The sequence below is a fragment of the Carcharodon carcharias genome, chromosome 2 (genome assembly GCF_017639515.1).
Source record: "Carcharodon carcharias isolate sCarCar2 chromosome 2, sCarCar2.pri, whole genome shotgun sequence".
Taxonomy (NCBI): Eukaryota; Metazoa; Chordata; class Chondrichthyes; order Lamniformes; family Lamnidae; genus Carcharodon; species Carcharodon carcharias.
In genome coordinates, this window is record NC_054468.1 from 71353115 (window position 1) to 71376928 (window position 23814).

Genomic DNA, 23814 nt, shown 5'->3' on the forward strand with positions numbered 1-23814 from the left:
GACACAGTTGATCACACCATCTTTCTCCAACGCCTTTCCAGTGACAACCAGCTGGGTGGAACTGCACTGATTTGGTCCATTCTTATCCATTTAATTGTAAGCCATTGTCTTCAGTCTCCACCACAAACTCTGCTTCCTGGCCACCAGCTTCATCCCTCTCCCTGGCAACTGTCTGCGGTTGAACCAGACTGTTCACAACCTTGATCTCACATTTGGCCCTGAGATAAGTTAATATCCACACCATCTCCAAGACTGCCGATTTCCACCTGTATAACATCACCCAGCTCTGCACCTGCCACAGTTCATCTGCTGTGAAACCTTTATTCATATAAAAGCAAATTACTGTGGATGCTGGAAATCTGAAACAAAAACAAAAATAGCTGGAAAAACTCAGCAGGTCTGACAGCATCTGTAGAGAGGAACACACGTTTCAAGTCCGTATGACTCTTCATCAGAACCTTTATTCATGCCTTATTTATCCATAGGATTGACTATTCCAATGTACTTTGTCCAGTCTTCCACATTCCACCTTCTGAAAGTTTGATGCTATCCAAAACTCTATTGCCTATGTCCTACTTGCACCCTGTGCTTGCTGACCTACATTGCCTCCTGATTAAGTAATGCTACAATTTTAAAATTCTCATCCTTTTGCTTTTCAATCTCTCATTGGCCTCGCCCCTCCCTATCTCTGTAATTTCCTCAAACCTCACAACCTCTGTATTCCTCTAATTCTGGTCTCTTGAGCTGCCCTGATTTTAATTGCTCCATCCTTGGTGACCATATCTTCATCTGCCTGGGCCCTAAGATCTGGAATTTCTTCCTTACACCTTTTCACCTGACTTTCCTCCTTTAAGTCAAGATTTTGGACGTCTGGCTCAATATGTGGCTGGGGGTCAAATGTTGTTTTATAATGCTCCTGTGAAGTCCTTGGGGCATTTTATTAAAGGTGCTATATAAATACAGGTGTGGCTCCAATTTCTGCAGATGTGTAAGACCCGGATCAGTACGTTTAAAAAAGCGGACTTTTATTCATTTCTGGCCTTTGTTTCTAGATTTTAGACTTCTCATGTTGAGGATCCGATTTCAAAAAGATATGGAGTGACCGGAAGGTTTGGAATATATTTTCTGCAGTTACTGTTTATAGCTGCACTTGCTAATTTAAATCCCAAATGGAAAATCAAATTAAGCCATTGCGTGACCGTTACGTTAAAACAAAATGAATTGCACTCACAATGCAAAATTGTCTGTGCAAATTCTTCGTTAAAAACTCCATCTCCCAGGGTGCTATGTTAGAGCCGCTCCTCCTAGCGGAAGGTCACCTCCTTTCCAGAAGTGAAGATGGCTGCGTTCAGGATTGCACGGTGTGTCATTAAGAGTTCGCGTCTTGTAGCAAATGCTGAGCTCTCCCGTGTGGGTACAGGTGGGCAGGGTCGGCGCGCCCTCAGCACCCAGAGCCCCGGAGATCCAGGTGAGTCCGCACTTCTTGCTGCGTTGGCTTCGCTCCCCTTGCCCTGCGAGGCTGCCCTGAATGCAGCAATGCTTCACATTATCCTGGGTGAAATGTAGTGCGTCTGTGTGTGTCAGTTACAGAGCTTGTCACCGTCAAGGAAACGATGGGATGAGCTTTTACCAGCAGTGAGAATGGAACAATTCACAAGGGGGTCACCCTGAAGGTAAATGGGAATGCACACATTCAATATCCCACAGTATTTTTCTTTCAAATAATGAACTTGATAGACGCAGAACAGACTTTCAAAATTTAACTAACTTTTTTAAAAATGTGGTACCCCTACTTCCATGTGGATTGCCAATATAATGTTACCAAATACAAATGTGGAAAAGGGTCTTAAGCTTTCTATAGAGTCCAGTGTAGCTGTGGCCCAGTTGGTAAAACACTCACCTCCGAGTCAGAATGTTATGGATTCATTGTTGCAGTCCTACTCCGGCCCCCTTCCACAACTCTTTCTCCGGTACATCGATGATTACTTCGGTGCCGCTTCATGCTCTCGTCGGGACTTGGAAAAATTTATTAATTTTGCTTCCAATCTCCACCCCTCCATCATTTTCACGTGGTGCATCTCTGACACTTCCCTTCCCTTCCTTGACCTCTCTGTCTCAATCTCTGGTGATAGACTGTCCACCAATATCCATTACAAACCCACCGACTCCCACAGCTACCTCGACTACAGCTGCTCACACCCCGCTTCCTGTAAGGACTCCATCCCATTCTCTCAGTTCCTTCGCCTCCGTCGCATCTGTTCCGATGATGCTACATTCAAAAACAGTTCCTCTGACATGTCCTCCTTCTTCCTTAACCGAGGTTTTCCACCCACGGTCGTTGACAGGGCCCTCAACCGTGTCCGGCCCATCTCCCGCGCATCCGCCCTCACGCCTTCTCCTCCCTCCCAGAAACATGATAGGGTCCCCCTTGTCCTCAATTATCACCCCACCAGCCTCCGCATTCAAAGGATCATCCTCCGCCATTTCCGCCAACTCCAGCATGATGCCACCACCAAACACATCTTCCCTTCACCCCCCTTATCGGCATTCCGTAGGGATCGCTCCCTCCGGGACACCCTGGTCCACTCCTCCATCACCCCCTACTCCTCAACCCCCTCCTATGGCACCACCCCATGCCCACGCAAAAGATGCAACACCTGCCCCTTCACTTCCTCTCTCCTCACCGTCCAAGGACCCAAACACTCCTTTCAAGTGAAGCAGCATTTCACTTGCATTCCCCCCAACTTAGTCTACTGCATTCGTTGCTCCCAATGTGGTCTCCTCGACATTGGAGAGACCAGACGTAAACTGGGCGACCGCTTTGCAGAACACCTGCGGTCTGTCCGCAAGAATGACCCAAACCTCCCTGTCGCTTCCCATTTTAACACTCCACCCTGCTCTCTTGCCCACATGTCTGTCCTTGGCTTGCTGCATTAATCCAGTGAAGCCCAACGCAAACTGGAGGAACAACACCTCATCTTCCGACTAGGCACTTTACAGCCTTCCGGACTGAATATTGAATTCAACAACTTTAGGTCGTGAGCTCCCTCCCCCATCCCCACCCCCTTTCTGTTTCCCCCTTCCTTTTTTTCCCAATAAATTATAAAGATTTTCCTTTTCCCACCTATTTCCATTATTTAAAAAAAAGCCCCCACTAGAGCTATACCTTGAGTGCCCTACCATCCATTCTTAATTAGCACATTCGTTTAGATAATATCACCAACTTTAACTTTAACACCTATGTGTTCTATTGTACTATTGTCGTTGACATCTTTTGATGATCTGCTTCTATCACTGCTTGTTTGTCCCTACAACCACACCCCCCCCCCCCCCTCCACCTCTCTCTCTCTCTCTATCTCTCCACCCCCCACACACACACCTTAAACCAGCTTATATTTCAACTCTTTCTTGGACTCGAACTCAAGTTCTGTCGAAGGGTCATGAGGACTCGAAACGTCAACTCTTTTCTCCGCCGATGCTGCCAGACCTGCTGAGTTTTTCCAGGTAATTCTGTTTTTGTTATGGATTCAAGCCCATTCAGGCCTTGGGCACAAAACTCTATGGTGACACTTCAACTCAGTATGCCCTGTCAGAGACCGTCTTTCAGATGAGACGTTAAACTGATCTGTGTGCTCTCTCAGGTGGACGCAAGAGTTCCTATGGCACTATTCAAAGAAGAGCAGGGGAGTTATTCCTGGTATCCTGCCGATATTTATTCCTCAGTCTACATCAGAGAAACACCATCTGGTGTTGTTGTTTGTGGGAGCTTGCTGTGCACTAACTTGTTGCCATGCTTCCTGAATTACAATTTTAACTACAATTGTTGGCCATAAAGCACGTTGGGACATTCTGTGGTCATGAAAGGCACTATATAAATGCAAATCTTTCTCTAGAAACAGCTTTCTGTTAAATATTGGTTGGTGCCAAGATTGGAAAGTGGTGCTAACTAAAATGTAAAATTATTTGTTTTATGAACTTTTCAAGTGGTCAGGTTGATCAAGCTGGGACTGCCTAGCTTGCTGGTGCTGTATGCATACTGAGACTTGGAAGGGAAGCTGAGTGAAGAGGGCAGGATGAATCAGATGAAAATAATACAAGAGCTGTAGATATTGAAAAATTAAAGGAAAGGTGAAATACCTCTACTCAAAACACATCCTGCTTCTAGCATATACCCAGGCATGCCAACTAACATGCTATATAATTTACTCTATCTCATCCACCAAGTAATTAAAATGTACAAATGTATCTTCACAAAAATATATTTATTAAACATTTGATAGATTAACTTAAAAGTAAGTGCAGTGGCAGCTTGTGTATGGGAAGTAACATTTTGAATATTCATTTAACAGATCATTTTTTTCCTGAGCATGCAGTTGATAACACCAAGAAACTACTTCATCAATTTCATTTTATACTGTAGGCCAAGTCTTTCAAGTCTTTGCATGCATTTACTTGGACTTCCAGAAAGCATTTGATAAAGTGCCACATCAAAGGTTATTGTGGAAAATAAAAGCTCATGGCGTAGGAACAACATATTAGCCTGGATAGAAGATTGGCTGGCTGGCAGAAAACAGAGAGTATGCATAAAGGGTCTTTTTTCTGATTGGCAGGGTGTGACGAGTGGAGTCCCACAGGGGTCTGTGCAGGGCCCTCAACATTTTACAATTTGCATCAATGACTTAGATGGGGGAAGCAAAGGCATGGTAGCTAAATTTGCAGATGACACAAAGATAGGTAGAAAGGATGTTGTGAAGAAGACATAAGGAGTTTGCAGATGGATTTAGATAGGTTGAGTGAGTGGGCAAAAATATGGCAGAGTGAGTATAATGTGGGAAAATGTGAAGTTGTTCACTTTGGCAGGAAGAATAAAAAAACTATTATTTAAGTGGAGAACGACTGCAGAATTCCAAGGTGCAGAGGGATCTAGGTGCTCTCGTGCATGAGTCACAAAAAGTTAGTACGTAGGTATACTATGCAGGTTAGTATACATAATCAAGAAGGCTAATGGAATGCTATCCTTTATTACAAGAGAAATTGAACATTAAAGTAAGGATGTTATGCTTCAGTTATACAGGGCATTGGTGAGACCACATCTAATACCATATGCAGTTTTGGTCTCCTTATTTAAGGAATGATGTAAATTCACTGGAGGCAGTTCAGAGGAGGTTTACTAGATTGATACCTGGAATGAGTGGGTTGTCTTATGAGGAAAGGTTAGATAGACTGGGTTTGTTTCCACTGTAGTTTAGAAGAGTAAAAGGTGACTTGGTTGAAGTATATAAGATCCTGAATGGTCTCGACAAGGTGGATGTGGAAAGGATGATTCCTCTTGTGGGTGAGTCCAGAACTAGTGGGCATTGTTTTAAAATTAGGGGTCGCCCTTTTAGGACAGAGATGAGGAAAAATATTTTCTGAGGGTTGTGTGACTTTGGAACTCTCTGCCTCAGAAGGCGTTGGAGGCGGGGTCATTGAATATTTTTAAGGCAGAGATAGATCCTTTTTGGCAAGGGAAGCAAATTGAAACACAAGCAGATCAGCCATGATCTTATTGAATGGTGGCGAAGGCTCGAGGGGCCAAATGGCCTACTCCTCCTATTTTGTATGTTGGTATTCAGTATTGTCAAGACATCTGTAAATATAATACTAACTATTTTCAGAAGGAAACTTGTTTCGGGATAAATGTGCAACATTCACAGTGCTTGCTGTTTAATGCTTCTTTCCCCTTTTCATGTTTTTAGCCCTGTATTCTCCCAAAAGACTCCGTTCCTCTAACTCCTGCCTTCTGTGCATTCCCCCTTCACTTCACTTGCAATTTGTGGCAGACCTTTAGGTTACTTCAGTCCTATTCTGTAACTCCATCCCTAAACCTTCAGCATCTCCATCACTCTCTACCTTTAGAAATTGCTTCCAAACCCAATTCTTTGACCAAACCTTTGGTTCCCTATCTAATCCCATCATTCATGGATTGGTATCCATTTCCTTAGGGATACTTATGGGGCATTTTCGATATGCTAAAGGCACCAATAAATAAAAATGATTGGTCATTATTTTGGGCTGCAATTATTAAGTTGCAGTGATACATCCAGTGGACTCTTGTTATACTGCAGACTGACCATAATCTGACCAGCAGAGTACCGTGACCTGCTCTACTTGCATCTAATTTTTAATATTAGGATTGTGGATTGGAGTATCCACTTTGTCCTGTCATTGTAAAGATTTAATTTCAGAAAAGCTTTAAAACATTTCATCCATGACTGGGGTAGCGGAGATAATATTTGTTATCAAACAAGTAAATAGACATGGTTCCAAACATTGCTTGTAAGTGTCACTGTGGCTACGCTTTGTCCTGCCAATACATATAAACTGTGATATCCAATGGGAGTTGTGCTTCAAAATGCTGAAATATGGGTTCCACTCCATGGCATAGAAATTACAACGCAGATGGAGACTATTCACCCCTCCACTACGATGCTGACTCTTTGTTGGACTCTTTGAACAGAATTTGAACAATGGCATGTTGTTCCCAATGGCAGAGCAGCAAGTGGGTGCCACTTCCACTTTCCTTTTTTGCTGATTCCCATGTGATTACAATTAAAATTTAAAGTGCTGTTGGCATGCACGGGAGACATGATCACGTGGCAGTGAAACCTGCTGTCATTTGACAATGCTGCTGATATGGACAAATAGGGAGGCTCCTCATCATGACCACAACCTTCCTGCCCAACTCCATTCTCATAAGACTTATTGAGAGCACAAAGGTGTCAAGCCTGTTTTTCAAATTTATGTTTATCTGTAAATGTTTCATGTTACATTGGTTTCACTTTATACATGTGTGCATCAGCATCATTTGTTGAGACTAGCTTAGTCAGAGAAGTAAATGTGCTGACACACCTTATGGTTGGCACATATTGATGGTTGCAGAGGAGTTAGGGACATTTCTGGAAGAAACGATTTTTTTTTTGTTCACTCTTTATTAAATGTTCATGTTTGTGTCCAGTGTTGTACTCACCACTCTGTGGGTCATGGCTAAACTTGCAGGATTAGCTGGCCCTCCCTCCTATATATTCTAAAGGACATTTTCCCCAGTCACACTCAGCAGGGTAATTGAAATGCTGTAGGTGAACTCAAAACCCTGTAAGGATTCTGCCAGACCAATTCCTGAGATGGATCCAATTGTGGGCCTCTAATTTTCCTTTCTTGACTGACTGTCCCCACCACATCAGGGATGCCAGGTCCTTCCCTCTTTCCTTCATGCCCCTGAGCCAACCGTCTGTCCTCTCTTGAATCCCTCTTCCATTCCTCCATGCCCCTGACTCCACTCTACACCATTCCCACCCCCCTGGCCAAGGGGGTCATCAAAATTTTGGCTCCTGCCTAATTCAGTCACCTTGTACACCACATTTCCCACTCTTGCAGGCTCTGTAAAATTCTTCCCCTTTGTTTCTTGATTTGGTCTCAGCATTTAAGTGACAGTGGATGTATTGCCTATGCCAAATTGCTTTCAGAAAGTAATGTTGGGCCTTCTTGAGCTGCTAATGTTCCTTTTCCTGGTGTTTGTTCATGTTCACATGATTATGATCCCATGATAGAACTTAATATGAAATTCAGGATTTTAATCCAACAATGATGAAGGCCAGCGATATGTGCTGAAGTCAGAATGTTGTGTCTTGGAAGGGTCTGTGGGGGTGATGATGATCCCCTGATCCTGCTGCTTCTGTCCTTCTTGGTGATCCAGGGCTGGGAGTTGCTGCAGGATAGCTGTAGATTATAATCAAAAAGCACCACTGTTGAACGGGATGGCTGTCAGTACACTGGGAGGGGTGAAAATTAAATGTTCAAGTCCCACTCCAGGGCTTGAGTACAAAAAAATAAAAGCTGACACCTCGGTGTAGTGCTGACGGAGCACTGTACGACTGTCTTCTTTCCGATGAGACATTAAACTGCGGCCCCAACAGCCTGTGCAAGTGGATTTTGAAGAAGAGCAAGGGAGTTATCTGGTCAATATTTATCCCTCAATTAACATCACAAACATAATCAGGGCATTATCACATTGCTATTTGTGTATTGGCTGCCACCTTTCCTATATTACAACGTGACCATGCTTCAAAAACTACTTCATTGCCTGTTAAGCACCTTGAGATGTTCAGTGATCATGAAAAGTGCCATATGAATGCAAATCCTTCATTTAATAGATTCCTTTGTCCTAGATGGTGTCCAGTTTCTTGAGTTGTTGTGGCTGCAATATTATAATAATTTGTGGACATATCACTTACTAACGTAGTAAAAGCTTCCAAGGCACATCATTATTAAACAGAATTTGACACCAAACCACCTAAGAAGCTATCAGAGCAGATGACCAAAAACTTCTTCCAAGGTGGGTTTAAGAAGCTTTTTGAAGGAAGCAAGAGAGGGGGAGAGAGAGAGAATTGCAGGGGTGCAGATATCTCGGCGGGTTGCAGGAGTGCAGATATCTCGGCGGGTTGCAGATATCTCGGCGGGTTGCAGGGGTGCAGATATCTCAGCGGGTTGCAGGGGTGCAGATATCTCGGCGGGGTGCAGATATCTCGGCGGGTTATAGAGCCGGAAAAGATTACAGAGGTTGGGCGGGAAAGGCAAAATACTGCAGATGCTGCAAATCTGAAACAAAAACAAAAACTGCTGGAAAAACTCAGCAGGTCTGACAACATCTGTGGAGAGAAAGCCAGAGTTACCATTTCGACTCCATATGACTTCTTCAGAGGTGGGGAGGACTGAGGCTAAGGAGAGTTTTGAAATCAAGGATGGGAATTTTAAAATCAAGACATTACTTAACCAGTTGCTGCTTTAGGTCAACAAGCAGAGGGGTGATGGGTGATCAGGACTTGGTGCAAGTTATGGAGGCAGAGTTTTGGATGACTTCAAGCTCACAGAGGGAGAAGATGGAAGACGGACCAGGAGTGCATTGGAATAGTCAAGTCCAAAGGGAACAAAAGCATGGATGAGAGTTTCAGTAGCAAATGAATTGAGGAGGGGTGGAGTCAGGTGATTTATAAAGGTGGAAATAGTTGGTCTTAATGATGACATAGATATAAGGTCTGAAGCTCATCTCGGAGTCAAATATAACACAAAGGTTGCAAACAGTCTGATTCAGCCTTGGGCAGTTGCCGGGGGGAGGGTTGTAGTTGGTGGCTATGGGGAATGGAGTTTATGGTGGGGACCAAAGACAATGGCTTTGATCTTCCCAATATTTTGCTGGAGGAAATTTCTGCTCAACCAGTGCTGACAACTCTGAGACAATGGAGGAGTTGAGAGAGGTGGTGGTGAGCCAGAGCTGGGTGTCATCAGCATACATATGGGAACTGATACATTGTTTTCGGATGATGTTGCTGAGTGCCAGCATGTAGATGAGAAATGAGAGGGGGCCACGTTAGGAGATACCAGAGGTAACTGTGTGGGATCAGGTAGAGAACCCATTGCAGGTAATTAGCTAGCCGTGATTGGATCGATAAGAAGCTAATTAGTGCAGCCCTAACCAGTTGGATGGGTGTTGGAGGAGGATATTACAGTCAGCAATGTTAAAGGCTGCAGACAGGTTGAGAAGAAGGAGTGATAGTTTACCATTGCCTCAGACAGCTAGAATGTCATTTGTGACTTTGCTAAAAGCCATTTAGGTACAGTGGCCGGGGCAGAAATCTGATTGGAAGGATTCAGATGTGGAATTCCGTGAACGATGGGCAGGGATTTGGGATGCAAAGCCAGTTTTCAGTGGTGAGTTTTAGTGGGGTTTTTTTGGAAGATAGAAATATTGGATCATGGAGGGAAGGAATACGTAAAAGCTGCAGTAATTAAGCTCGTTACAGCCCTACTCCCTTTGCCAATGCAAAACATTTCAGATGCACATTGATCTGAAAAGTGAAAGTATTGGGATTTGGTTGTTAGAATCTGACACTTGAACGCACTAAACCTAAGTAGATAGAGGCATGTCTACAAGGCTGTCTGAGTTTGCACACAGTGCAGTAAAACTCCAGTGACCACAGAGTAACATTTTTGGAATGAATTATGTGTGTTCTCAGCTACTTCTAAGTTGTTTCCATCAGCTAAGCTTATAAAATTGGAGGTCATTAATAAGCCACGTTTAGTGCCCACCCGCCCTCCTCCAGTAATCTTGTGAGAGTGATGGTGGACAGCCTTCTCAAACTGCTGGTAGCTTTTCTAAAAACAAGGGAAAGGTGTGCCACGCGTTGCTAGGCATTAACCATGTAGCAAGAAACTGGGGCCACATATGGGTACAGTTGGATAGAGGTGGCAGGTTCTTTTTCCTGACAGATGCTGGTTAACCAGTTAGGCTTTTTGTGATATTCTGGTAGCATTCATGATGATATTTTCATTCAGCAATCTATATAATGTTGTGTGTAGTAGCTGAATCCTGATTAGCATTTACCTAAGTTTGCCAAGAAACCCTATCCTTTGATCTTGTAATGTACAATTTGTACATTAATAGGGGCAAATTGCACATTAATAGTGTGTATGGTCAGGTATTTGTATATCTAGACGTCATGGTGTCTGGCATGAGGAATTTACAGGGTTGTTGCAACATTCAATTGGAGTTTGATACAGTATTGTATATAAGTTAAATCTTACTGTGATTTTAACTTTGTGGAAATATAACAAAACATTTCCATTCTCTCGCGCTCTCCTTGTTTGACAGACACAAAAGCAGCCGGTATCAGAAAACCCCAGTTTATGGATGAAGATGTCCAGAGTATCCTTACCAGTGTCACAGGCCTTGATCTTCAGAAGGTCTTCAAACCTGTTAAACAGCAACTAAAACCACCTACATACAAACTCATGACAAACGAGCAGCTTGAGGAGGTACATTTACTGCTAGTTTCTAATTGCATTCTTCCATTATTCTTCAACAAATGACGAAGTAAGCACATTTACTGTTTCGATAACTAAAGTATTTGTGAGGAGAAACCAAGTTAATCCTCTCCCTTGCCCATTTGGATAGTCACTGCCCAGTTGTTTTGGACATAATGGAAAATTTTTCTGCAAGCCAAATGATCGAAATGATTTGTGTTTTAGTTCGTTGAAAAAACACTTCTGAAATAGTTGTTACAAAATTTATTCTTTTCTTTTGCTTTATTTAATACTTGTCAGACTCAGTAATCCAACCTTGTGGGACAATAGTACTGCAAAGTACATTTGGGATTGACTAGCAACCATGCTAAGGTTCTTCCCCTCCTGCAGGGTAATGCAATGTCCAGACAGGTATGATGAACCTGGCTGGACAAGTATTGGGTGGCTTACCAATGTTCTGTGATGGTAAGCTGACTGTTTTCATCTGGTTAGTGTCTTGCACACATTTGGGTTCTCTGAGCCTTGGTTGATCTCAACCTGTACTTAAACTCTCAGGACTAAGTCTAAGTCTACGGATTATGTCTTTTGGGAGTGTGTGCGCACTCCACAATTAAGCACGCACACATGTTATCTGATTTAATTTCTTAGTAGCTTGATTTTGAGAAATTTAACTCTGGTGGTGGGTTTCCACCGTATTTAAAATGCTTATTGATAAAATAGTTTGCATGACACATTCACCAGTTTCACATGATGACACAGATTTGGTTTGAGTGGACAATGACTGTTATTGGGTAATGAAGCAAATGTGATTTTTTTTTTTCAGGCTCAACGTAAAGCAGTGGAAGCAGCTAAAGCTAATCTCCGAATGCCACCAGTACTAAATGAAAGGGAACCAATTAATGATATACTAGCAGAAGATAAGGTTCTTGAAGGTTTGGAAACGGCTAAATATGTATTCACAGATATAACATATGACATTCCACACAGAGTAAGTACTATTCTAGGGTCTGAATAGGCTCAACATTTTATTGTTGTTTTCTCGGACATGTAACTCCTTCTCCTTCCAATTATAGTCATGGAGTTGTTACAGCACAGAAGGAGGCTATTTAACCCACAGAGTCCATGCCAACTCTCTGTAGCTCTATCGCTGTAAGTTTATTTCCCTCAAGTGCCCATGTAAATTCCTTTTGAAATCATTGATCACCTCCACTTCCACCATCCTTATAGTAGCGAGTTCTAGATCATTACCACTCGCTGCGTGAAAAAGTTCTTCCTCACATCCCCCTGCATCTCTTGCCCAAAAAATTAAATTGTTGTCCCTCCTAGTCCTTGTAAGTTTTGTCTATCTTGACTAAACCTAATCTTGAATTATTTATTTTCCAATTTGGTTAGTTAGTACAGCAGCATTTTGTAAACATTAATGCAATTAACAAAACTGGGACATAGGTAATTTTACAAACGTACATTTACAAATATTGATTGACATGTGCGTAGTCCCTGTGTATGTGTTACTATTAGTTTTAACCATAAACTTCTATTCCATTTTTGAATAAGCAAAATCCTACTTAAGCAGAATGCAAATTTTTTAAAAATTCGTTATGGGATGTGGGCGTTTATTGTTCAGAGGACGTTTCACAGTCAACCATGTTGCTGTGGGTCTGGAGTCACGTATAGGCCAGGACAGCAGATTTCCTTCCCTAAAGGGCAGTGAACCAGATGGGCTTTTATGACAATCGGCAATGGTTTTGTGGTCATCAGCAGACTTTTAATTTCATATTTTTATTGAATTCATATTTCACCATCTGCCAAACTGGGATTCTAACTCGGGTCTCTGGGATACTAGTCCAGTGATGATACCACCCCCATGCAATATCTAGTTATCTTGGCATAACTATGCTTGCTTTGGAAGTAATGTAGATCAGGGGGAATGAGATAGTTCATTGGGTCTTTGCTTCTGGAGAGTAATCTACAATACACTTAGTGGAAAAAGCTCATGGATTTGTTGGTCAGGATTGTTGTCTTTCATATTCAGTAGATGTATTGCTGTGCTGGTGGGGGAAGGGAAGATATCGTTTGTGCAGATTGACCTTCCAGGTATAAGTCCAGACTGGTAACTAGTAGCAAGAATTATGCTAGTCTGCTCTCAGGTAGACAGGCACTAAGCTTAGTCTTCCTGGATTTGCAGGACTGATGGTGATCCTTGTGTTTTCAAATACCCTTCTTGCCACAGTACCTCCAGTAGTCATCTGATATGGGGGAATAAAAATAGTGGAACTTATGTGAGGTGTGATCCATCGAATTACATTGAAGTTAAAGCACAGAAACCCTCCGACCCAACCAGTCTGCATTGGTATTTATCCTCTTTGTGAGCAAATAGTTGTAATCACATTTATCCACCCTGTTCACATATCCCTTCATCCACCTGTTCAGTCTAACCATGAATGTTGACATAGTGTCTGGTTAACCATGAAACCTGGAAGTGAATTACAGTCTTAGTTCTGTGTCGAAATATAAATTATATAAAAGCAGAATACGTGACTTAAGTGGAGTCTGAATTACATTTGTGCACCCTGACCTAATTATCCCCACCCTCCAAACCCGTTTCACCTGAAGTCTACACTTGTTCAGGATGCAAACCATAGGAAATTTAACCAGCAATATATTAAAAGTCTTGCAGACAGAATGTCAGGTATAGAGAGAAAACAATAAGCAAATGACAGATAATGGATGAATATTCTATTTAGTATTTTTGCATTCTGCCCCTGACAGGAGATCAGCAAGTAATTCTAGTTATTAGCACACAGTGGATACTTGAAAAGAAAATAGTTCCGTTTCTCTTCACTAAGATCTGAGCAAACACAGTTAAAAGTGGAGCATTGATTATTGGTTCAGTGCCTCTTTATTGTCTGCTTTTTTAAAAATTAATTTTCCACTTGTTCTTTTTTCAAGGAACGATTTATTGTAGTACGAGAACCTAACGGGGTGTTGCGAAAAGCAACCTGGGACGAACGGGATAGGATGATCCAGGTCTATTTCCCACGCGATGGTCGAAGGATCACTCCACCGCCAATTTTTAAGAACGAAAATCTTTCGGTAAAATCTTTTAATCTCAACACAAAAAAAGCTGTAATGTCCTATACCTTTAGCAATTGGAGTGCAAAAGTAAGTTTTCGCCATTTTTGGTTTGAAGGATGTTGACTCTCTAGACTGAATAAACACAGGGTGTGCTTACTCATCACTTCTGCTTGTGCTTGTTCCATCACAACCACCAGAAATATTATGCAAAGCACATTTGCATGTTTTGAGTAGATTCCACTGTTTGGGTTTTGAGAGCCTGAGAATTTACCTATAAACTTTATGAATCAGGTTCTTGTTTTACTTTTCCTTTTTTTCTGAATAAGTTTAATGAATTTATAACCTAATGGTTTTGCTTATCAAGTACTTTAAAACAATTTAAATAAATAATTTAATCTATTCACTTTGCTATGTAACAAAAATAGGCACAGTAATACATTGGTTACATCAGTATATTAGTAATCCAGTCTATGTTGAGTTCAGATGCCACAATTTGGAAATTTGAATTCAATTTTTTAAATGTGGAAATAAAAAGAAACTGTTTTTTATACATGCGACCAGAAAGCTATCAGATGGTCCAACTGATTCACTGGTGTCCTTTAGAGAAGGAAACCTGCTGCCTTTACTGGACCTGACTTGGAATTAATTCCTGTCCCATATCAACATAGTTGACACTGAACTAAGCAGCCTGGCAAACTGCTACACCTCAATAAGTCCTGCCAGCACCACCTCAGGGTAACTAGGTATGGGCAATTAATGCCAAAAAATAATAAAAGAGAAAGAACTAATGCACAAATTGTGCTGTTTGTGATCAGTTACCATGAGCTATTAGGCATTTCCTGGTTCTGAAACTCATCTATTTGGTTCTTTATGATCAAAATGGCTATTGCTGTAGGCCTCTTGCTATAGGTCTCTTGCAGTGTTACACTTCTCTTAACAATTTTTTTCTTAGTTCAGGGCTTACATGTATTTCTGTGGTGCAGGCATGAGCTTCAGAATTGGAACTTGTTGATTATTAAATTCGCTCTGAATATGGCTCAGTTATAAGCTCTGAAAATATAAAATTGTGGCAGTTTCTATATCATTTGCCATATGAAGCCACAATTACTTCTCAAATCACAATGTTGTGGAGAGGTTCCCCTTGGTGTTTAAAGATACTACACATGAGGAAGCTAATGATGATTAAATACAGCAGGTATGCCCAGGTTTTGGATGTGGTGTCAACTTTTGGCCTCTTTCCAGTAAGGTAGCAGTGCATACAAAAGATTTCTGGCAGTAGACTTCTGTCTGTCTGGATGTGGCTGGCCTGTGTGCTTTGTTCTCATTGATTATGCAGGGACTGGTAAATTACATGGAAATACAGTCTTATTTACGGTGCCTGCATGTCATCACTTCCAGGATTATCTGATAGCCAAATGTCTGACCTCTAGATCTGAAGATGGAATAGCATCTCCTGAACAATAAACCAGTTATCCTTTCAATCACTTAGCTACTGAACTCATTTGAAAACTGGCCTGAATCTTTCAGGATAAATGAGCAATGTGACTGTTCAAAGCTCTCTTCTGGGTGTGTGTATGTATGTGTTCCTAGATGCTGGTACTTTGAGTGTATCAGAGAGGTCTATCAACAGCTGTATCTGTCAGTGAGACCAGTATCTTTTTACAATGAGGATACCAGAGTGTCAGCGAGAATTCTGAAGAAAGTAGTAAATATGCGGCACATAATAAGAGTTGCAACTCACTGTTCTTTAATTCTTAAAAATCATTTTTCTCATTGTTTTATTTATCTTTGTTTGCCTCATCAATTTGTAACTGATTGTATCACATCACCCCAATGCAATGTCGTTTCTTAAAGAAAACTTTAAGAAGGCAAGTATAACAGAAGAAAAGCAATTCAGTCAATTAAATTGACTGCTGTTTGCATGCTTTATTCTAATATTTTATTGCAATATTTTAAATCATAAAATATGTTCAGACTTATTCCTTAGCACAACCTTATTTGTAGCTTTAAAATTTCCAACCTCAAAATAGTAAAGCACTGCTTGTATAAGTTTTCTCTTAATTTGAAAAATGTCAAATGTGGACAATGCTTCAACAATGGACTGTGAAGCATTTGGGCTTGGACCATGCCAAGCTACTGAGAAGCTTATGCAGTAATCTATGGTTATGTGTGCAGGGGCTCTATTTAAAAAACAGGATTGAGATAGAATGCCATTCACACCTTGGTAATAGTGATGAATAAAGTTGGTACCTAGACCGTGGTTGCATATAACGGAAGGGTCTGTTTTTTATAATTCCTGCTCAATGCTGGCTTGCAGATTTCAGGATTAAGTGTGAAGCAGTGCTCTGTTTTAAATACCAAGCTTTCTTTTGAAGAATTAATTTGTAGAGAGTGACTGTGGGACCACTAGGATGGGGGTTCGTAAGAATACTGTGTGGCAGATTAACAATCTCAGCTGTACTGTCATTTAAAAAAAAACTTTAAACAGAAATTTGCAACTTGCGCGCTGGGAGGGATCTTCATCTTAGCTCAAAACTTCCAGGAACAGGTTTCAAAGACCTGACAAATCCTATGACCATCCTTAAAAATGCTTTGGAATCCCAAGATTTTAAGAGAAAAGATAGATTTTAAAACATAATCTTTCCCTCAGCAAATATATGAAGATAATAGGGTTAGATTTCTGCTATGGGCAGAAATTGGGTGTGGATGTATGGGAGTCGGGCAGCCAGACTTCTGCCCAGCTAAAAATGAGCCCCGCTGGGTTTTCTGCTTGAATTGTACAGCTGTGTGTGGCACTCCTAGTTATTTTAAGTGGCAGTCTAATTAAGTCAGCAGTCAGCATGTCATGTTTGTTTTCTGTTGCTGGGGAGAATTCAACTCAATGGCACTTTGACCCATGAAAACCCAGCTTTAAAGACAAGCTGTATAAAGTCCCAATTTAAAGGGGCAAAATTAGATATATTTGTGTAATATGTTAAATGTATTTTTCTTGTCTTGAGCATATCAGGCCCATACTTGCTTTTCCCATTTCTTGATGGGTCTCATCATCATGTCTCTTTGTCCTTCTCTCAACTCCCAGAGAAAGCAAAGAGATCTTAAGCCAATTCAAGAATCATCTTTCAAAATTCCCTTTTGACCAGCTCTGCCTCCCCCACCCCATAAGGCAATCTGGCAAGTTCAAGATGCTCCAGAACCTACCATATTCTGTGACAGTTTATGAATCAAAAATGCTAGTTTGTTTTGCTGCTGGTAATATTTATTACAAAAATTTATTTTGTAGCTTTTAGGTGTATGACTATTTTTCAAGCAAGTATTCCATTTATTTTTCCTGAGCTTCTGGGATAGGCCATGGTGCCAATATTCATGTAATGAAAAGCAGCTGACTTGTTGCTCCCTATAACACAGGCTATACTGAAACCTTTTCTAAGTTTAGCAGAGCAAAAAGATTCTTAAAGACAGTAGCAGCTGTCAAGATCTCTCAAAGTACACCACGGTACAGAAATGGAAGCTACATTTAGTGCCTTTTGGCAAATTACTGCTACCTGGCTGCTGGGTCTGCCTTTTTTTCAATGGCTAATTGGTACAAGCTGAAAGGAGGAATAATGGGGAGATCTGCCGGCATACAGCTGGAACAGCTGTGATACTACCACCCGCACTTCCTGGTGATAAAGGTGGACATCAGCAAGAAGCCTGTCAGAGTTGTGCTATTGCAGAAAACAGCCTTTGAGGGGGCTGAAGTAAGCATTAAAAATATTTACAGCCTTTTTGAAGAGTAACTTATCTTTTTTTCCCTAATATAGTCACATCCCTTTACCTTTTCCTAGTATCTTTGTCAACATCCCTGGGGAAAGCTCCCAGTGGCAAGTTAAAATAGGCTGGAAGCTTGCTGAAATTATTAAATTGAGGCTGAAAGTTATGCATAAGGATCAGCGTGCAACTAAAAATATGCAGGTCCAACAGTATCTGGAAAGCTGCGTTCTTGACATCACATCATTGTATTCATCCTCCTACAATTTGATGATTTTAAATTGTGATTCTGCTCAGTGTGCACTCCAAACTGATTGGTAATTCAAACATTAGCATTGTTTTCTTTCTGATCAGACTACTGTCGTATTGTAGTTTGATGTGATCAATGTTGCACATTTCAGGTTGTTTTTGCTCAGGATCGTTACGAAGATATTCTTGATCTCTGTCTTATCCAATTTGAGCCAAATTCTGCTGATTATATCAGGGTGAGTACATGTCAAATCAGACTAAGTGAGGCTGGTCAGTGAAATAGGTAATGAATGTATTATGGCCGTGCAAGTCAAAAGCACTTCAATTTGGTAAATGCACCATAGTTTCACGAGAAATTATGCAAGGCTTTAAAAATTAGCCTTCTACTCATCAGAGTGTATAAACCTTAGCTCTATTTTAGTCCTATTTCATATCCCAGCCTAATGCTTGAATATTTATGCTCCATGAAGCTGAATCATATTTGGTTATTGACCTCCCAAAATCAGGAATGAGGAAGGAATAACGGAGGCTGTGTACCTCCCTTCTGTGAGGGAGGATGTGTATAGCCCCCTCAGGCTTCTCTCATTTACCTATAGTGACTATGTTACTGGACACTTCTAAGCAGACCACCTGCTCAAGCTGCAGTTACTTTGTAGCCTGGAGAGAAAGACAAAATTCATCCTACAGGAGATAAATTTGTAAGGTATTCTTGACACTGTTTGATTATAAACTCCCATAGCTCTTAAGACATTTTAGCCAATTTGCTTCTGAAGATTAAGAACTTGATTATTTAATAAACAAGTTGACTTTTAAACCCTCTATCACTTCAAAAAATACTTCATTGGCTGTAAAGCACTTTGAAATGTCTGGTGTTATAAAAAGTGCTGTATAAATACAAGTCTTTCTTTATCAGGTCCACCACCAAACATACGAAGATATTGATAAACATGGCAAGTACGATCTTTTGCGTTCAACAAGACATTTTGGTGGGTTAGTGTGGTACCTGGTCAACAGGAGGAAAATTGACGGTTTACTAATAAACATGATTCAAAGAGACCTGTAAGTACAATTTTTAATAGTTAAATTTTCTCTCACCAGACTTATCAAGATTTACATTGTACACTTGAAATTAACTTTATGTAGCTTTATCTAAAAAAAAACTTTTAGCTTCCTTTTATCATGATTTAGGGCACTAATTCAAACTGCAATTTTAGAACCATATGGCACAAAGTCTTGGTAACTTAAGCTCTGTTTTGTTTGTTGGAGGATTTCCTGTTTGAATCGTCTAGGCTTAGAGATTTGAATAAGGCAGTTTTGGGTACTTTTGCCTCATTATTGGATGAATTATGCAAAGAAATTCAGTGCAAACAGCTTGAGATGCATAAATATTATTAAAATATTGATTTTAAGCTTTACATGTGGCACACAAGTCTCCATGGTATGCATCTCATAGCACATGAAGACAAGAATCCAAGATCTGCTTGATGTAGCGGGTAGAGAGATTACTTGTGTAGCACTAAACCACGCAAGACAGAAATTTTTCTAGTTTCTGCTGAATTAGCTGATCTCAGCCAAGGGAGGAAATGTTAGATCATTAGTGTGTCACTTCACTTGGTTCTAGGGCACACAACTCATGGCCCATGAAGTCAAGACATCTGTTCCCAGTCATCATTCCCTTTGCAGAGTTTGTATGACAATGTAACATCCTATGAACGCTGGCAAAGAAATGATACGTGGGGGTATCATAACTAGGAACAAGGTTTTAAATGCTGTCCCCAGAATATTACATCACACAAAATTCACAAGAAATTTGGGGATTGGAGTGCCAATGGAAATGTGTAAATTCAATCGCCTCACAACATGCATCAGCTCTGGTTTAATCAGGTGAAGTCCATTAATTAAAAGTTCATTATCTCAACATTTAGTATTTCTTACTACCTTCACCTTCCAGAACATCCAATATTTTGTGTAATAGCATGAATGATTAGAACACATGACAAGCAGGCAGATCTTGACCCCCACAAAATTTCTTGGAAATTCTGGCAGAAAACTAGGAATTGGGCTGCCCAGTCACAGTCCATGATTCTGTCAGCTTGTCCTTCAAAACTGTGCAACCAATGGCCTTGCCTGTACAATAATGCTCACCACCCTTCTCACTGAATGTGTTATAGTTATGACATTTAGAGAGTTGATCTTAATTTTTTCACATAACTATTCTGAATGGAAATGGCTAAAAGTAAGCAAGTGATAGGTTGGCTGTGAATAATTTCAACAAAATCTACAGCCAATATACACAGATGCAGGCTAGTGAAACTAAAATGCAGCAATATGTGTAGAGTATTTTTTTGAATTTTCACTTGCTACCTACTTTGAAGGGTGCATTAGCTTGAGGCATGATGATTTTAAAGCAACAGCACCATCTATTGGGAGGAACATACTTTTTAAAATGAAAACCATAAATATTTGCCAAATGAAACTGCACCAATATTTAACATGCTGACACGAGCCCACAGACCTTTCATTGGCTTTTGCATGACAACTTCTAGTCAGTGTCAGTTAAAGCACAGAGATCAGAGACATATGTGAACCATTAGTGTATCTCTTCAGCCAATCAGATTGAAGAATCCTTACTGAGGCATGCAAAGTCTAAACCAGGAAGTGGAAGTTGAATTAAACATTCTAACTTAAAATTATGTACAGAAAGCAAAAGAGGTGGTGAAAGAAAGGGAAGTAAAAAAAAGCTGATAAATGAGAAAGTTTAAAAAAAAACTTATGTAATTAGACTCCACATTTGTAAATGTAAAGTTAAGGTCAGAGAAGTTGTTTGATAGTAACTAAAACTAATCACAATATTAAAAATTTACTTAACACTTGAATGATCAAGCCCTACTCTTTTTTTGGTGGTTTAGAGGTTAAGTACCACAATTTCATGGTCTTCATGTTCTAAATTTCTTGGCAATGTACTAGTGGTGCAAAGCTTGTAGAAGAGCAGGACAAATCGGACAGCCATTTCCATATTTTAAGAAACTTTGGAAGCTACTACCTGTTTTACTGCATAATCATGGTGAATGTAGATAACCTCTCTTTTATTCCTACCACAAAAGCTTGGGCCATTAAGAATTTTTACCATCACCTTGTTTGGGTGTGGGATAGATTTAGAGGACAAGGAACAAATTAATTTCTAGTAATTTGAGTTTGCAGCTATATTGTATAATTGCTGCAGTTCCGCCAAACTTGATATATTATTTTGTTGTTTAGATTATTAGGAGGCTTGTTTTATAGTTAGCATTTTAAAACTTTTTTTTTGCAGAATGGATAATGCCATCAGTGTGCTTCAGCTTTATCACATGCTACACCCAGAGTGTCAGTCGTCAAAGGAGGCAAGCCAACAGCAAGCCCAGGGTATTGACCTGATTAAGGTACAATTTTTTTTTTAAAGAATGCATTTATGGCTTTCAAATTTTACCGGCTTATAATCATATAACTCTGGCATTTTTGTGGCAACCTAACTCTAGGATAGGCAGATCAGCACTCTTAGATCTGATTGATGGAATGAAAGCTCTCCTTGCTAGCGATTAAGAGACCTATGTTAAATTCTGTTTTTTTTTTTGAGAAAGGATATTCACTAGGGTAAGGAATCTGCAAAATGTGGTTCAGGAGGTAGTGCAAATGGGTTGGTTTTAAGGCACATTATTATTAGGGTTGTAGAAAGAGAATGTTAATCTGCATTAACAGTTTCTAGATTGGGCCTAGGTACAGAGTAAAATCCACAAGTGCAGCCACTTCTGGGACGTGATTCAGAACAATACAGCTGACCCAATTCTTGGAATGTCCAACTACTGCAGATTACACATTATTTGAGGAGGTCAGAGTATACAGGGAAAGTAGCAAAAAAAGGAAAATGCTTTGTGCATGCATTTACCTTTTAAAAATTTGATGTACAACATTCAAAACTTTTAAGTTCTTAGGTAATTGCAGCAACAACTTATTGAAAAACAGCTTGATGAGCTTCAAACAACTTGTTCAGTGGACATGAACCCAGCTAATTTGGAACCAAGTTTTGACCTGAGATTTCAGTCCTGCATTTCTGGATTTTTTTCTCTAATTAAAGCAAACTTTTAAGGAAGGTAGTTATTTCATCTTACTCTCAATTAACTATTTGCAAAACAGAGACATTGTTGCAAAATCTCAGACTTGATCTTTATATGTACACATCTATTAATAATCAAAGGAGGATAGAAATTTGCTAAACTAAGCCATAACATTAAACAATGTTTATTTTTCTAGATATTTTCTCATACCGATTCCAAGAAGGGAAGCTATATTGAATTAGCCTTGCAAGTTTATCAGGAAGCACTCAACAGCTCTGCTAATCAAGACCTGCGTAGGAATGAAGAACAAATTTAATCAGTCATTCCAACTGAACAGTTCTGATTTTGGCTTGTTAAGGACTTGATGGTAGAATCAAAACTTTATTATAATTTCCATTCCATTTGTTTGTCTGGGGGAAAATAAATACTGGAATATCACATCATTGTGACCAAACATTTTCTCCATGGAATATTAAAATAAAATTCCAGATATTCTATTGTTATTCATAAGAACAAAAAATTAATCTGGAATGTGAGAGTAGGGCTGGACAACATCACACCAACTTTGGACTTCTACTACAGTGTTGGTGCTGGAGAATGGCTCCATGGATGATTGCCTGATTAATTTTTACTGATTAAGCCTCAACACTGAGTTGTCAGAGGGCTGTTTGACTGTGGGCTACATCATAGGTGAGCCCAATCTTGTCATGCTCTCCACAAATATATAATATTTTTTAAACCCAATGGTATAGTCAACCTTCTAGCCAAATAGATTTTGCTAAGAGTTGGCGATAGAACAATCTACTCCCATATTGTGATTTGACATTCAAATCAATTATCTTGTAATTTAATGGCATAGGTAAATCATACATTATAATACCCTAAGGAATGGAGACTGGCTATTTCCCATTTTTAATTCTGTCAAGTTGAAGATTGAAACTGTTCAGTAGTTCATTCTATTTATTCTTCGGATTGTTTCCATCTGGAAACAAATACTGGCCATTGAAAAATGAGTTCAAAATGTTTACTTTGGTGCTTAATTTTAATATCTCCATGTGTATATAGACATTGTGGGGAGAAATTGTTGACATTGAGGTCGCTTAAGAAAACTTAGGCTTCATATTAACTGTTTCAGTGCTTTGGATCAATAGTAGTCTTACTGTTCAGATTGCAATCATATCCCTTCAGGAGCAAACAATTGTCCTCAAAATCATGACAGTGGTTGTCAAATTTGTTAGAGGAACTACATAGAGCAATAATTTAACAAAAAATAAGTTTGAACGAGTTTAATTAAATTTGCAATTAAACATGTGGTTTCCAACATTTGTCACTGGTATTTTCCATAAAAATTAATTTTCACTTAATCCATACAAAAGTACAATTTGGTGTCACTGTTTTAATTTTTAATTCATTCACAGGATGTGGGTTTCGCTGGCTAGGCCAGCATTTATTGCCCATCCCTAGTTGCCCTTGAGAAGGTGGTGGTGAGTTGCCTTCTTAAACTGCTGCAGTCCCTGTGGTGTAGGTACACCCATAGTGCAATTAGGAAGAGAGTTCCAGGATTTTGACCCAGCAACAGTGAAGGAATGGTGATATATTTCCATGTTAGGATGGTGAGTGACTTGGAGGGGAACTTCCAGGTGGTAGTGTTCCCATCTATCTGCTGCCCTTGTCCTTCTAAATGGCAGTAGTCGTGGGTTTGGAAGGTGCTGTCGAGGGAGCCTTGGTGAATTCCTGCAGTGCATCTTGTAGATGAATCATACTGCTACTACTGTGTGTCAGTGTTGGAGGGAGTGAATGTTTGTGGATGTGG

General features: G+C 40.1%; 1 protein-coding gene across 1 annotated transcript; it reads left to right on the plus strand.

Moving 5' to 3' along the window:
- The first annotated feature begins 1299 nt into the window (after positions 1-1299).
- Positions 1300-23322, plus strand: mrps22 (mitochondrial ribosomal protein S22). Its single transcript, XM_041203973.1, has 8 exons — positions 1300-1468; positions 10688-10851; positions 11663-11827; positions 13789-13932; positions 18063-18146; positions 18824-18969; positions 21221-21329; positions 22198-23322. Exons 1-8 carry the CDS (start codon positions 1339-1341, stop codon positions 22315-22317), a joined length of 1062 nt encoding a protein of 353 aa, XP_041059907.1. The 5' UTR covers positions 1300-1338; the 3' UTR covers positions 22318-23322.
- Positions 23323-23814: the final 492 nt, after the last annotated feature.

What these genes read in the sequence shown, in the direction of transcription:
- mrps22 (XM_041203973.1), top strand. Translation starts at nt 1,339, where the DNA reads ATGGCTGCGTTCAGGATTGCACGGTGTGTCATTAAGAGTTCGCGTCTT. An exon ending in CAAACGAGCAGCTTGAGGAG is followed by an intron (nt 10,852 to 11,662) that starts GTACATTTACTG and finishes TTTTTTTTTCAG; the next exon opens with GCTCAACGTAAAGCAGTGGA. An exon ending in TTAAGAACGAAAATCTTTCG is followed by an intron (nt 13,933 to 18,062) that starts GTAAAATCTTTT and finishes TGCACATTTCAG; the next exon opens with GTTGTTTTTGCTCAGGATCG.